The sequence below is a fragment of the Excalfactoria chinensis genome, chromosome 2 (assembly GCF_039878825.1).
Source record: "Excalfactoria chinensis isolate bCotChi1 chromosome 2, bCotChi1.hap2, whole genome shotgun sequence".
NCBI lineage: Eukaryota > Metazoa > Chordata > Aves > Galliformes > Phasianidae > Excalfactoria > Excalfactoria chinensis.
The window spans coordinates 41,193,201-41,208,341 of NC_092826.1; the positions used below are offsets into that span (position 1 = coordinate 41,193,201).

Below are 15,141 nucleotides of genomic sequence, written 5' to 3' on the forward strand. Positions count from 1 at the left end.
ATCATAAACCTGACCTACCAAGTCCCATCGCTAAACCATGTCCCTTGTTGCCCTATTCATGCATCACTCAAACACCCCCAGGAACAGAGATGGCACCTGTTCCCTAGGCAGCCTGTTCCAGTGCTCGGTCACCCTCTCCATTAAGAAATTCTTTCTGATTTCTAATCTAAAGCTTCCCTTGTAGAACTTGAGATCATTTACTGTCGTTTCTCACTTGAGAAAACAGGCTGACACCCTAGTAGATAGTGGTGAGGTGTCACCTCAGCTGCTGTTTCTCCAGACTAAACAATCCCAATTCCTACAGCCACTCCTAATAGTTCTTTTTTTCTAGTCTTTTCATCAGCTTTGCTTTTCTCTGTAGACATTTGAGTAATTTCTCACACTTTTTTTAGTGAGGGGCTTGAAACTCTACACAGCTCTCACACTTTGGTCTCTCTAGTGTGTTGTACGAGGGGGTAATTGCTTTATTAGTCCTGCTGGCCAGGCTATTTCTGATGAAGGTCAGGATGCCATTGGCCTTCTTAGCCACCTGGGTGCACTGCTGGCTTATAATCAGTTTGCTGTTGAACAGAACCTACAGATTCTTTTCTGTTGGCCAACTTTTTAGCCACTCTTACCAAGCATATGCTGCTAGTGGTATGACCCAACTGTGGGACCCAGCATTTTAGCAATGTTACATGGCCAGTCGCATGGCAGCTCCTCAGTTCAGATTATCTGTGCCTATCTGCAAAACCCTCCTACCCTGAAGCAGATAAGCAGTCCTAACTTAACTACTTGGGAACTTACTGAGGGTGCATAATTCAGGTCATTGATTAAAAACGTTAAACTAGCCCCAAGTCTGAGCTCTGGGGAATGCCACTGGTGACTGGCAAGTGGTTGAACTGAGCTCTGTTCACTATGACTGACTCTTTGAGCCTGGCCATCCAGCCGCTTATTTGCCTAGGAAACTACACACTTATTCAGATTGTGAGCAGACAGTTTTTTCTGAAGGAGAAACTGGGTGCAATGGTTCCAAATGTGTTGCTGATATCCGGATAACATCCACAACCTTTTCCTCATCTACTGAGCAGGTCAGCTTTTCATAGGGAATCAGATAAGACAGGCAGGACCTGTCTTTTATAGACCCACGCTGTCTGCTTCTTATCAGTTGATTATCTTGTATTATAAATGATGGAAACTTTGCAGCAGTTAAATATGTGAAGTGAGTGAAGTAAGGAGTTTAAAGAATCTCCAAAATGGGATTAAATTGGTCTGTGCAGAGGATCTATTAGTGTTTGCATATTCTCTTTGAAATACTTTGCTCTTGAATTAAGGTCACCCAAGCAGTGAAAAAGGATGAGGGAAATCCCAAATTCAAACTGTACTTCTAACTTAATGTTTTCAGACTTCCAACAGTCAAACAGCATCTTTGTAAATCTGCGTTTATTCCATACTAGTCATGTGGCAAGGTTGCAGACTAGGTTGTTCCTCAGTGTCTTGGGCTGACATAGAAATAATGTTTTTTGAGGATTAGACAGCAGAGGGAGATGGAGAGGCGTGCTTTTTACTACTACTTTGTACAGTTCGATAAAGGGCTGCTCAGTTCTGCAGAGTAGATCTGCAGATCCTGAACAGTGGAGTCAACTAGGGTGCAAGTGTCACTGCTCTGCATTTCTTGTTGTATTTTTCTTTGCTATTGTTGTTCTTTGACTTTTTTTATTCTTTACTTGAGGAAGCTTTTTCTTCATGCTTTAGTAACCAGCAAAAGAACTGTCGCTTCTGGCAATGCATTGCTTCTGGCAATGCTCCCATAATATATTTGTAGAAAATATAAGACAATACCCACTTCCCTTGTTCTAATTTATTTTAGCCCTTTGAGCAATTACTCCAATCTTAACTGAATTCTTCAAGTAACTTGCTCTTAATGTTGTGGAGAGTTCGTTTCTGTGTACTTACTGACTTCTGCTTTGTCAATTATTGTCTCTTTGAGACGAATTCTTTGCCTGCCCCTAAGGGTTTGGTTTGAATTTGTCTGAACTTCTAGGACATGTCAGAGAAAAAAGCTTCAGTAAACATTTGTAGTAGAGAAGCTTTAGATTTTTTTCTTTGACATGTTTCTCAAGTTCTTTGGACTGGTGGATTGGTAGTTGCGTGTCCTGATACACAGTCATCTTAAGTTTTCTAAGCTAAGATGTTAAGACTGAGATGCAAGGACAGGTAACTTCTGTTTGGTTTTTGTGGAACACATCAATGCATACAACCAGAGACATGGAATAGTCAGCAGGATGTGGTTATTCATGTTCCATAGCAGCATTATATGTCAGAGTACTTGATTAAAAACAAGATAAAACCACTGGTTTCCATAGAACACGAGATAGTGGGGTTGAGGGAAGGCTTAAAATGTTTCTAGCTAAAATTTCTGTGCGTCTCTGCATTAAAAACAGTAAAAGTAAAGTGAAATTCTGTAAACACTCTACCTGCAAGCTCAAATGCATGTTTTGTTTTATTTCCATAGGAATCTTAGAATGATTTGGGTTGGAAGGGGCCTTTAAGATCATCCCCCTGCAATAGGCAAGGATACCTCCCTTTAGGTTAGGTTGCTCGAAGCCTGGCCTTGAATGCTTCCAGGGAGGGGGCATCCATAGCCTTGCTGGGCAACCTCTTCCAGTGTCTCACCATCCTCACAGTAAAGAATTTTTTCCTGATATCTAGCCTAAATTTTCCCTTTTCCAGTTTAAAACCATTTTCACATGTTCTGTTGCTACCTGCCCTTATAAAAAGCCCCTCCCCAGCTTTCCTGTGGGTCCCCTTCAAGTACTAAAGGCTACTGTAAGGTCCCATTGGAGCCTTCTCTTCTCTGGGCTGAAGAGCCCCAGCTCTCTGAGCCTGTCCTCGTAGGGAAGGTTCTCCAGCCTTTTGATCATCTTTGTGGCCCTTTTCTGGACCTGCTTCAACAGTTCCATGTCCTTCTTGTGCTGGGGGTTCTAGAACTGGATGCAGTACTCCAGGTGGAGTCTCATGAGAGCAGAATAGAAGGGCAGAATCACCTCCCTCAACCACCTTCTTGCTGGTCACACTTCTCTTGGTGCATCCCAGGATACAGTTGGCCTTCTGGGCTGCAAGTGCAAACTGCTGGCTCATGTTGAATCTTTCATCAACTGACACCTCCAAATCCTTCACCTTAGGACTCTGCTTTCAAGCCAGCCTGTATTTGTGCTTGGAATTTTCTTGACCCAGATGCCGGACCTTGTACTTGGCCTTGTTGAACTTCATGAGGTTGGCATGGGGCTACCCCTCAAGCCTGTCTATGTCACTCTGGGTAGTATCCCTTCCCTCTAGCTTGTCAACTAGGAATTCAGTGTGAAGTTATATTGAACTAGGTATTCAGCATATAATTATAAATGTTAACCTCTTTCCTTCTGATAATGGCAGTGATAACTGTGCCTTTGGAGATTACTGATTTTCTGTCACTGGATGCAGATATGTTTTTAAAACTGCAAGGTTTTTATCTGTTTAGATGGATGAGTTTGCTTTTCAATTTCTATACTTGAAAACATTATTTAATGTTTTTGATTATGTTTAAAATCACATTGACCTAGTCATTGTATGGATTGTTTTTGAAATCGAAAATTTTAGGCTGTCTGATATTCCTAAAACTCTTCAAAATGATTCCATGGGAATATACCATTTCCGTTTCTACTTGGAACAGCGACCTTGTGTTTTATTTTAGGTGCATATGTTTGAATTACGGCTTTCATAGATGATGGCTGTGGGCAACAAAAAGCTTTCTAAAAACAGCTTTACTAGCACAAATTGTACAGTTTGTAGCCATTGGGAAACTACTGTGGGAACAGTGTGGTTCTGTTGTTACTGTCTACTTCATGCTTCCAATTAAAAAATGCACAAACTTTAATGCTGCTGTATATCTCTACATTCCAGTCAATCTTGTCTGTGCCACTACCTTAATGTATGGATGAGGTTTTTCCAATTACATCTAAACTATTTTTAAAGGAAATATATTGAACGTTGTTATGGCTTTCCTATATGGAATATGTGGTGCTTGCTGTCTCCTTGCAAAGCCTCCATTGTCCTAAGTAACTGGATTGGGTCAAGAGGCTGACTTCTAGGTCTCAGAACTTTTTATTTTTAGCATATATATTTTTTTAAAGGCAAAACTTAATTTGAATTGGCGTTCTAGGAACTGAGCAACAAAAAGCCACCTGTTCAAGTTTTAGTATAGCTTTACTTTACTTCTAAGTGTAAATGGATGAATACCTTTAGGTTTTTATTTGATGCGTTTTTAAAGGGAGAGGGTACAGGTCCCCCAGTGGATATGGGCATCTTTTTTGTAACCTTGATTCAATTTGTGAAACTCCAAAGTAGAGAAGGAATTTAATGCATTTTTAAACTTTGCGTTTTATCAGATGTCTGTAAGTAGCTATTTGATCTGTTCACAGATCTTGGTTACTATTTGAAAGTGCTTAATTCTCTCCTGAAGCATTAGGTGAGAGAATCATGTGTTAAATGTCTTGTTGTAGTCCTCGTTCCAGATTAAAAATAAGTGAATAAATTACAGAAACTAGACAGTGAGCAGCTCAAATTGGAGAAAGTAACATTGTTAGCTGAATCTGACACCTAGAGGGTGACTGGAATTAACATTCAGACTTGTTATGGTAAACGGTTAATCTTATTGCCTTCCAGTCTTTAGTAGAGAAGTAGCGTTAGAACTAAAGGCTGTGAAATATTAATAGCATTTTGCACTTTCACCAGTGAATGTTCCTGTTATGTTTCATGATGTCTTTGTATATTTGTAGAGATAAACCTTCGTATTTGTCTCTTGTAGGGTTTAAAAAAAATACTCGGGAGTTCTGATTGGGAGGACTTGGAACAGGTAATTCACTCTAGGGCACATTACAGTGTATAGGATGTTGTCATGTGGTTGAAGTGGGAGTTTGAGATTAAAAAAACAAAACAAAACAACAACAACAAACAAACAAAAAACTAATGTGAACTCTAGAAGCCAGTGTTTGTCATTCTGTTAATTTCCATTAAATTAGGTACCTGTAAGGTAGGGAGGAAATATCAAATTCATTAAAACATTAAAGTAATATGAAGGGGGGGAGAAAATGTATTTCATACGTTTCAAAACTACTTTTCAGTAGTAAAGAATTGCAGGGGTGAAAACCTGATTGGTTTAAGTTTCCCAGCAAAGGTTTGCAGATTGTTTGCTGATTTCGTTGAGCCCAGTGTATGTTAAGAGTCACGTTTTGTCGTCTGTACAATTTATCTTCAACTTACAGGGTACAATATGGCGGTGTTAACTGAAAAGTATCACTTTGTGCATTGTACTGACTTATTGGTGTGTTTAAGTCTTCCTTCACTCTCTTTGATAGTAGTGCTGATTGCTGCAGTTTTTTTTCCTAAAGGTGGACTTTTTGCAGAATAGGTTCATAAGGCTTTTTCCTCAGTAAATCCTGCTTGAGAAATAGGTTATGTTGAACACTGTTCAACAGAGTAATGCTGTAATGCTGGACCAAATGCAGCCTGATTGACTCATTTGGTGTTGCATCTTTCTGCCATTGATTTCTTCTGCTTCGGAGATTGGTTTCATCCTCATCTTACAAGCAGAATCAAAGTAGTGTCCGTGCTTTACTTGGGCTTTCAGCTGGGGATGAGGAAAGGCAACTTGTATAGCACACTCTTGCAAATCTAATTTGTAAGATAGTCTGCCTTTTAAAATCCTTCTGTCATTGTTAGCATGTTGTCATAAACCTCTTTTTTATTTATTTATTTATTTATTTTTATTTTTTCCTGTGTATCTGCCTAGAAAACTTGGCTATTAGCTTTCATTTTATTAACTTCCCAGTACAGGTAATAGACATTTTAAGTTACAGCTGTTGAATTGGGGAACTGTCTAAATGTTATCCCTGTTTCTTAAAAACAAAAAACCAAATCCCAGCAAATCACCACAACTCTAGCATGCTTCTGTAAAACTTGCGCAGGTGGTGTGTTCACGTGCAACTGTGAAACCACTCTCAAAAAAGAAGGTAACAGAAGTCATATCACTTCTCATTTAGCGTGCTTAAATACAAAATAAACTGGAAAAAAATTAAGCTTTATGATGCTATTGGCTTATGTTCCTGGAGTTACAGTTCGTAATTAAAAACTTGTAAGTTCTGAGTCTGGATTTCCTGCGTTGTTTCATAGTGTCTTTTTTCGGTGTTTTAAGTGTCATTCTGAATTTATTCCAGGAATTACCAGAAACAGCACTCCTAAAGTTTTTTCGACCTGAAAGTGCACCAGTACCTGCAAGACCGACACCAGAGCAGCTTTCCAATCTTATCAAGACAAGTCTTCATTACCCAGAGTCTTTCAATCACTCTTTCCACCAAAAAAGGTTAGCAGGGTGTTCTGTTTATAGTCTTTTGGAATATTATTAATTTGACATAAATCCTATTGAGAGATGCAACATAGATCATAATGCATAACATAAAACAGTATGAATGCCTCAGTTCAAGAAAGGCGGGGAGCTATTGGGGATAGTGATAGCAGTTTGAGTCACTTGGGTCTTGTCTCTTGGAGGAATCTCAGAACTGACCTGTTGAAAAGCAGACTGCTAGAATGAATCAGGTGCAACCTGTAAAATCATGAACTCTTCTAAAAATAAAATATGCACAAACTTCTCAAGTTTGTTTCCAGACATGAGATGAATTATACATACAGTTATAGCTATTGAGATTTGAGTTGTGTTTTTCTGAGAACTCTGCTGTCTTACACTTGCATTTACTTTAATTTCTGACAATATAAGTTGTGAACAGAGGATTTTTTTAAGAGTCTTAACATCAATGTTTTATAAGGTGGCATAATTTAATGACAGTTATGAAGTGTGCACCATTCCAGAAACAAGTTCATGTCTTATTTTCTAGTAGCTCTTTTCTTTTTGGTCAAATTTAGAATATGTAAGTGTTCAGCAATGGGAAGGGCTTCCAGTGAAACTAATCACTTGTTGCATAAATAACTATTTCGGCTGCAATGATACAGCTGTCTGTAAATACCTTGGTTCACTATTTCCACAGGGTTATTTATAAAAACAATTATACTAATTATGGACAAGCTTATCTATCAACTCTACTCAGGATGAGGGCTTAAATTAACACTAAACATACGTACTGTTTGATGTGTAACTACTTCTCTTTACAGCCTGTGTCTGGTACCTGTTACTCTCCTACTTTCCAATTGTTCCCAGGCTGTTGTAGATGTGATGATTGATTTGCGGCATAAAACAACAAGGTAAATGCATTTATGTTGATAAAACCTTTTGCATTTATGTTGATAAAACCTTTTTTCTTCCTAGTTCTAGGAAGTCTTTCAAGTTTTAAGGGGAATTATTGTAGGCAGGCATTCAAAAAGACTCAGCAGCTTCCAGGATTCCAAAGGCGGCTGACAGTTCTCACTCTTGCATCTGAAGACTGCTGGAGTAGTAACTTAGTTTTGTAATTCCTGGCTTTTGAGAAGTTCTGAGAGAATGTAAACAAGCTTCTGTAAGGAGCTGATGATGGACACAAAGTACCTTCTGAAATTTTGCAACGAGGTTAAATAAACGGTTTGTATAAAGCACTGATATGTTTCAGATGCTGAGAAATAATGTTTATCTTGTTTTTCAGCCCCGAGGCACTAGAAATCCATGGATCTTTTACGTGGCTTGGGCAAACACAGTACAAGCTTCAACTGAAAAGCCAGGAGGTCTATAGCTTGCAGCTAAAAGCCTGCTTCGTTCATACCGGTGTCTATAATCTTGGAACCCCCAGAGTATTTGCCAAGCTAGTGGACCAAGTTACCTTGTTTGAAACAAGTCAGCAGAACTCTATGCCTGCACTGATTATTATCAATAATATTTGACCACTTCCTGAAAAAAATCGTACTAAAAGACAAAATAAATCGGATTCTTTTCTTATATCGCTGGTTGACATTTTGCTGCAGTTTTTTGAAATAGCACCTCGAACATCTAACTTGTTACTAGAGATTGTGTAGAAAAGAAAATAGCGAAATACTCAGACTTGTCAATTTGTTTCTCAATGCAACGCACGTTGGACTGAAAATACGTTTATCCTTTTGTATAATGTATTTCTTCTCTGGTAATTAAGATATTCATAACACAAAGTAATCTTCAACTCCAGATCTGAACATAGTTCTATGTCCTATGCCCTATCAAAAACGCAGCTTGGCTGCTGCTACAACTTCCAGCATGGCGTGTTTAATATTTGTGGCTGTATTAGGATATGGTTCAGGAAGAAACCCCTCTACGGCTTTTTCCTGTCAAAAGCCGTTAGTCATAATAAATCCCAACCTTACCATGAAGTTCAATAGGGTGTCTCCAAGCTGTTACTCAATTCTTTAGTTTAAAAATTCGTTTTGAGTTTTCACGTTTATAAAAACTGGTGACCATTTGAGGTTTACATACGAGTCCCACCTAGAGTGCTTCAAAAAGAATTTCTTCAACCAGTTTGAGTATTTTTTTTCTCACTCATCTCAGCACAGAATGCACTATTTCACAACCATGAGATTGTCATTTAAATTGTCACTTGCTTTATTATGTAACTATAGCAATTGATCTGTTTTAAAAAAAATAAAATCTACTCAAGATTTTCAAGAAATGTATTATATTTATAACAAATGTACTGTAAATAGAATAAAATATACATCATATTCACTGTATGGACTGTTGCCTTTGGATTTTTTGCTTCCCTTTTATATGGCTGTAGTGATCTACAGGTGCTGATTTTGTATGAGAATTCAATTGTGTACTATTTTATCCTCGTCCCTTTTGCTCAGGTGAAATTCTTTTCCTGTTGTCATTGTAGCACTGGTGTACATGGGGAAGTTGCGGAGGTTGCTGTGTTTACCTTTTGAGTTCTTAGTTGCTTGAAGCAAGCCTCAATTCTGCTTGGAGAATATCAGTTGGTATGTGATGGTGATGTTTAATTTGAGTAATAGTTGCGGTGTGAAACAATCAAGTGAAGCAAAACCAGTGAAGAGTTAGGAGATGTGGCTTATGATGGATTACCTGAGTACAAGGAAATCTGAAGTACCTAATGAAGCCTAAACTTCAGGCTGTCTACCATACCTTGCAGCTGAAGAAGATTCCATCCTAGGACAACAGTGACATCTGGATGCAGATTGACTGTTTCATAAAAGTTTTCTAGACACTTTTTCGACTCCTATTCAGTACTACTATTTGACTGTCTCCTGTATTTAAACTTCCTGAGAAGTCTTTGCATTTGGTCGTGGCTCGTGACCTTCTGTAGTCATCCTTAACAACTCTGGATTATGCTGACTCTTCAACAGAATAGGTGGATATTGTATAACAGCAAAGGTGTTGCTTCTGGGACTGAGTGCTTTTCTACTGTTGGGCAGGTTTGCAGGATACTCTTTTAAAATGTCTCTTGGCCTTGCAGTCATGAGTTGGGGCACTCCTTTTAGAAGAGAAATCATCATGCCCATCAGTGATCAGCAGCCGGTTGCAGTGCTTTAAATCAGAGCTGATGTGTTTTCAGCACTTCAAAATACTTCAGTGGCAGAAGTAGCATTATTCAGCCGATGCTTCCACAGGAAAGAGTTCTGTGACATCACTCAATTTAACTGATTTTCAGACTCTAGGAAGAAAACACAACAAAATGGTACCTCCTTGTGACTTGGAAGTTCCGCTGCTGTAAGCAGAAGGCTTACTGCAGGCTTCACTACAGAAGCTATCAGGCTGAGCTTGCTTGGTCTATCACTTATCAGTGATCCTAGCTTTGTAGATTGAGTAAACTACTGGTTGCTGTTCTATTAATGTATACCTAGGTTCTGGAAAAACAAGCAAACAAAAATCCCTGTTATAACATGAATTACGTATGTAGCTTGGCTCGAAGAAATAGTGTTTAGGCAGACCCTTCATGTTTCTCAGTGTTCATAGGATTAGGGTAAGCTACTGATGTGGCAGTGGTCTAAAGGAGCTGGAGTATTATGTCAGGCAGACTGGGTAAGCAGTGTTTTCAACATGTATTTAGGAGATGCTTTTTTGTTTGTGTATCTAGATGTGAACTTTGTGTACTAAGAGGTTCCAAAAGAGAGCTCAGCTTGGCAAAGCTCAGTAGAACAAGCTGATTCAACCTCACAGGTTTTGCAATATATTCAATAGGCCCTGAATGGGGCTTAGCATGCGACTTTTCAAGGCATAGTTTGGGAATGAAGACAACATCAGACCGTGTATTTGATGGTTTTTATGCTTTCCATCACTTCCCTCTAGAGGGAACACTAGTATTTGGGTCTGTTGTGTATATGAATAAATGGCATTCACAGCATTGCAGCTGAACAATTCACTTATAGGCTTTTCCTCACTTTCCTTAGTAATTCAGGCAGCAGGTTCTGTATTCCTGATTCTCCTGTAAAGCAGTTAAAACCTGGTAGCAGTGAGTACAAAATAGAAGATGTGGGTGATTGCTGTCTGTCAGGCAAGGCAAGCAGAAGTGAACAAGTGTGCAGTGTGCTGGAGAAAAAAGCAGGGGGCAAGTTTAGTGAAACCAAGAAAAAAGAAAGAAACCGAGCAGCATGAGCGCAAGGTGAGGGAGGCAACATGCAGTACATTTCCTCAATAAGAAAAAAGTTTTAAAGTTTGTATTCATATTGAAGAACTATTAAATTTGTTGTTCAGGCTGTCAGATGGCCACTTCTGGAGTTGGTTCATTATAGTTGGTGCTTACTACAAAATAAAACCTTTAACTATTCTGTGAGCAAACGAAGGCTGTTCAAATGCAACTAGACTGGCTAGTAGCATAATGGGAAGAATGTCCTATGTAAGCTTCACAAAGAGACTCCATTCTGTGCTTCAGCTACAGTATTCACCTGAAGGAGGAGTTCCTAGAATTTACTGATAAAGCATCACTGTGAAGGCACAGGGAAGTGATCATTCTTCTGTAGCTCTGGTGAGTCTGCGGCTTGAGTACTGCATTCAGTTTTGGCCCCTTCAACACAAGGAAGTTGTTGGGACTCTGGAGTATGTCCAGCGAAGGGTAACAAAGCTAGTGAGGAGTCTGGAGCACAAATCTTATGAGGGAGGAGCTGAGAGAACTGGGATTGTTCAGTCTGGAGAAGAGGCGGCTCAGGGGAGACCTTATCACTTTCTACAACAGCCTGAAAAGAGGTTGTGTTGAGGTGGGGGGTTGGCCTCTTCTGTGTAACTAGCAAGAGGATGAGAGGGAATGGCCTTAAGTTGCATCAGGGGAGACTCAGGTTGGATGCTAGGAAAAATTTCTTCTCAGAAAGAGAGGTGTTACATTGAAGCAGGCTGACCAGGAAAGTGGTTGGGTCGCTGTCCTTGGAGGTGTTGTACCGAGGGGCATGGGTCAGTGAGGAAAATAGTGATGGTAGGGGGATGATTGGACTGGATGATCTTAGAAGTCTTTTCCAAGCTCAGTGATTCTTTGATTCTATGGGATTAGAGCAAAGTGTAGAGTCTTTTCTGTTGTCAAGCATCAATCCCTTGTCAAATAGTAGAGATAACGCTGAGTATAATATTATCCTTGAACTGCATATTTGTTTAAAAACAAATAGCAACACAAGATTCCCACCAAAGAAAGGAAAAATAACCAGACAAAAAGCAATGACAATGTTGATATAGCTATGGAATTTCAGAACTGATTGCCTCATTTTAACTTTTAATTAAACTTGTCATACATTAAAGCAAGAAAAATAGCCTGCTTTAAACTGCAATCTAAATTACTCGTAATGGAAGCACGTTTTTAATATCGGTATTTCAAGTATGTTACTTAAATCTTCTTTGAACATGTAATTTAATAGAGTAAGGCTTTAACTAGCAATAAATGCCAAAAAGTCATATTTTACAAACTCATAGCGATAATTAGCTGATTTAAAGGCAAAATGGCTTTTTTATACCATTTTGTATTTTCTACCAATTTCCTTTAAATACACTAAGTCCATCTGTATGATGGATTTAGAAGTTGTACCAAATGCTTTCACGGTACATTTATTAGACAGGTGATGTTCTGCTACTGAGCACAAGTGAAAAGCCGTATTCTCCGTGTGAGTTGGTTACAGCTTCGAGTTTGGAAGTTTGGAGACAATTGATCTGCCATACTGCCTTCATTCTTACCAATGTATCGTATTTCTGAAGTCATCTGCTTGCGTTGGAAAGTCTCTTATACTGTCTCTGTGGTGAAGCGGTAGGACTACACTCGGTCAGGGACAAGTTTAGGATGATGAACAAGAAGGGGGAAAAAGGAGAAGACTGATTAACAAATTAAAAACAAGAAGTGAACTCTTTTTACAGCTTCAAAACAGTGAAAGTTTGTCTTACTGATTATCAAAGGAATGCTGGGCTGGTTTCTCCATCAGGTACGTATAATGATAACAAAGCTTTATTGAACAAAAGGAAACTTTGTGATTAGATGCCTCAGAAACTTAAAGATATATTAAAACTGCTTTGGCTTTTGGCCCTTTTGTGGCTCATTTTTTTAGGCTGATCAATGATGTAGGTAGTATCTTGTCAAAATCGCAAATAAAATCAGATTGCCTGCCAGCGCTGCCTAAAATTGTTGATATCTTATGGGAAAAGCACTGTGTTCATATACTGAGAAGGCTGTGAATAAATCACAGTGACTGTAAGATACATCCACTACAACGGCTTTAAAAATATGTGAAGCGTTATGTGGAGGGAAAATGCCCTTATTTTTGTCACAAAGAATTTGGTATTTGACCGAGGGCCACTTCTCAGGCCTCTTCCTATTCTTACAGCTCACATAGTTTCTTCTAGTGCTTGCAGTACGTGCATCTGCCAACTCTTGTTCTGCTAGCAAAGAAATCCAATTTTGAGGTTGAAAGAAACATTTGGCATCATATGCAGTCGGAGGATAATCATAGTTATGTGCTCCATGCATTTCAAACATAATGAAGTCAGCAGTGACACCATCTTGATATTCACCATTTTCTTATAGCTCAAGAATAAGCACCCAAGGATTTTTATGATACACCAGAAGAGATTTGTCCCAGGTTTGTAAAGTTGTATTTTATCTGTTCATCCTGTTGTACGTTTTCTCTAACGAGAAACTGCAGCCCAGACATGCGATGGCTGATTGTATAACTGAAGTTATTTCTGAGTGCCTCTTCCTTAAAGATGCCTTTTTCACGTGTGGTTAGAGTTTTAAAAGCTTGAATTTGCTTTGTAGGTGAGCAGGACGCTGCAGTAAGCACAGTAAGGGTAACCACATCAAAACAGCCATCAGTATTGGAGGTCCCACAGCAACAGAGGACAGCTCTCCCCTGACCATACCATCATGGAAACCAGCCTCATCAAACAGAGAAATGCTGCTGCTCCAGATTTATATGAAATCTGATATATCAACATATATCTGATGTTTCTGTCATATGTAAGTCTCGTTTCTGTTGTATATACATTGAAAGCTACCAGATGGGGACTGCTGACTGTCACCAAAGGCATTATTATTGTTACTTAGGTTGAGCACAGATATACTGCTCAAAGCCGTATTTTTCTTGCATGTCAAGGTAACAGATCTTGTTAAGGAAGTCTGTTATGAGGAGCTCCACAGCACAGGATTGCTGAGATTTCCAAACTGCTAATGGCACTTGGAGTTTGTGTTAATCCTGAAGTCATACAGCTGAGACAAACTTCTGAACACAGTCCTGAGTAACCGCCCTTTTTCTTCATAGAATCATAGAATCAAAGGATGTTTTTGAATCTATGCTGTCTTCCAGGGCAAACTGTACTGCACTAGTGACCAAGCCATTGCTGCTGTAGAGAAGCTGTCCATCCTGGGTTAGCAATCTGGGAGCTGCTAGTGGTCACAAAGAAGCAACCTCTGTCAGGGAAAGCAGTGCTTTGAAATGAGTTTGAGGACAACCACTTCTTCCATTACCAAGCCACTGTTAGAGGATACAAAGTATCTTTAGACCAGATAATGATGAAACCCCTCAATATAAGATTTGAGATACTCCAAAACTTAGTGGGGCCTTTGGGCAGCAGGTGGAAGGCAGTAGAGCTAATGGTTGGACATGTGGCTGTTTCTGGTGCCATTGTATTTAAAGTATGTTCCTGTTGCTACCTTCCCTGCCTTGTTCCTCTCCAGTTCCACTGATGAGCAGGCTGGTCACAGAAAGGGCAATGAAGTAACATTCTTTTCTCTCTTGTATTGCTTGTGGCATACCCTTGTTCTTTCAAAGGAAGATGTGACTGTTGGAGACTGAGTGTCTGATGTTGTAAGCAAAAGGCTTAGCTGAGCTCCTGGCACTGTGAGTCTTTCCCAAAACAGCAGCAATGGTAATTTGACAGTTCAGACACAGGGGAACTGACTCCTGCTGATTTGACCCAACAGTCAAGGTTCTTGGAGTACAGGTAGACCCAACCACTGACCACCACTGCAACTCCCAGTGTGTGAAGAAGGAGACTGCACTGACAATGGCTTTTTTGACCTCAAATTCTTCCGGGATGGAGAGTGGGGAGAAGCTGCTCTCAAAAGCATTGATACTGATGAAAACATGCTTCCCCTGGTACACAGATACCTTTGGCTCCCTACCAGAACCAAACAATTCACAGGGGTGCTGCTGGATAAGGGGGCTGTCACTGTGGTAGCTCATGTGGTGCCGCTTGCCAGCTTCCACTGGAGGCCAAGATGTACCGAGTACATCCAATGCCAGTGGCTGCAATTCAAAGCTTCCTATCTGTCCCACAGGCAGAGCAACAGCCCAGCCCCCACTGCCCGCCGGGGCCAACATGCCATGTCCCTGGTAGTCGTCAGGCTGAGGGCTGCCACAAGTGACAGTGGTGACAGTTGGGCCTGGCATTTGGAGTGGGAATGGCTGGCTGGCTTCAGCTGAGGATGTGCTGAGGAAAGGAGCTCTTAAAGGAAGAGGAGGCTTTCTTCAGTAGTGTGGTTTCCTCTGTTACTTCTCTGTCATTGTCTGAGTACAGCTGCAATGTACAACTTCGCTTCTGGGTGTTGATTTTCTTTATGTACAATTAAATTAGCATAAAGAAGGATGTGATGCAAACTGAAGCTGGAGTGCAGCATCGCTGTCTTCTTGTAGGAGAGCCTCCAACCGTAGTGCTGTGAGTCTGAGTCTCATGTCTCATGAGGTGACTAGGGGTGA

At 39.9% G+C, this 15,141-nt stretch overlaps 1 protein-coding gene across 4 annotated transcripts in view; it reads left to right on the top strand.

Moving 5' to 3' along the window:
* Nucleotides 1–8,694, top strand: part of TRAPPC8 (trafficking protein particle complex subunit 8) — a 49,553-nt gene extending 40,859 nt beyond the window's left edge. For 2 of the 4 annotated variants that reach the window (XM_072329741.1, XM_072329743.1), the window contains 4 exons: nucleotides 4,823–4,870; nucleotides 6,231–6,376; nucleotides 7,180–7,269; nucleotides 7,644–8,694. In XM_072329741.1, coding sequence (XP_072185842.1) covers nucleotides 4,823–4,870; nucleotides 6,231–6,376; nucleotides 7,180–7,269; nucleotides 7,644–7,878 — 519 coding nt within the window. In that variant the 3' untranslated portion in view covers nucleotides 7,879–8,694. The remainder of the gene's footprint in view (nucleotides 1–4,822; nucleotides 4,871–6,230; nucleotides 6,377–7,179; nucleotides 7,270–7,643) is intronic. The other 2 variants (XM_072329742.1, XM_072329744.1) reach the window with 1 other exon arrangement.
* The last annotated feature ends 6,447 nt before the right edge of the window (nucleotides 8,695–15,141 follow it).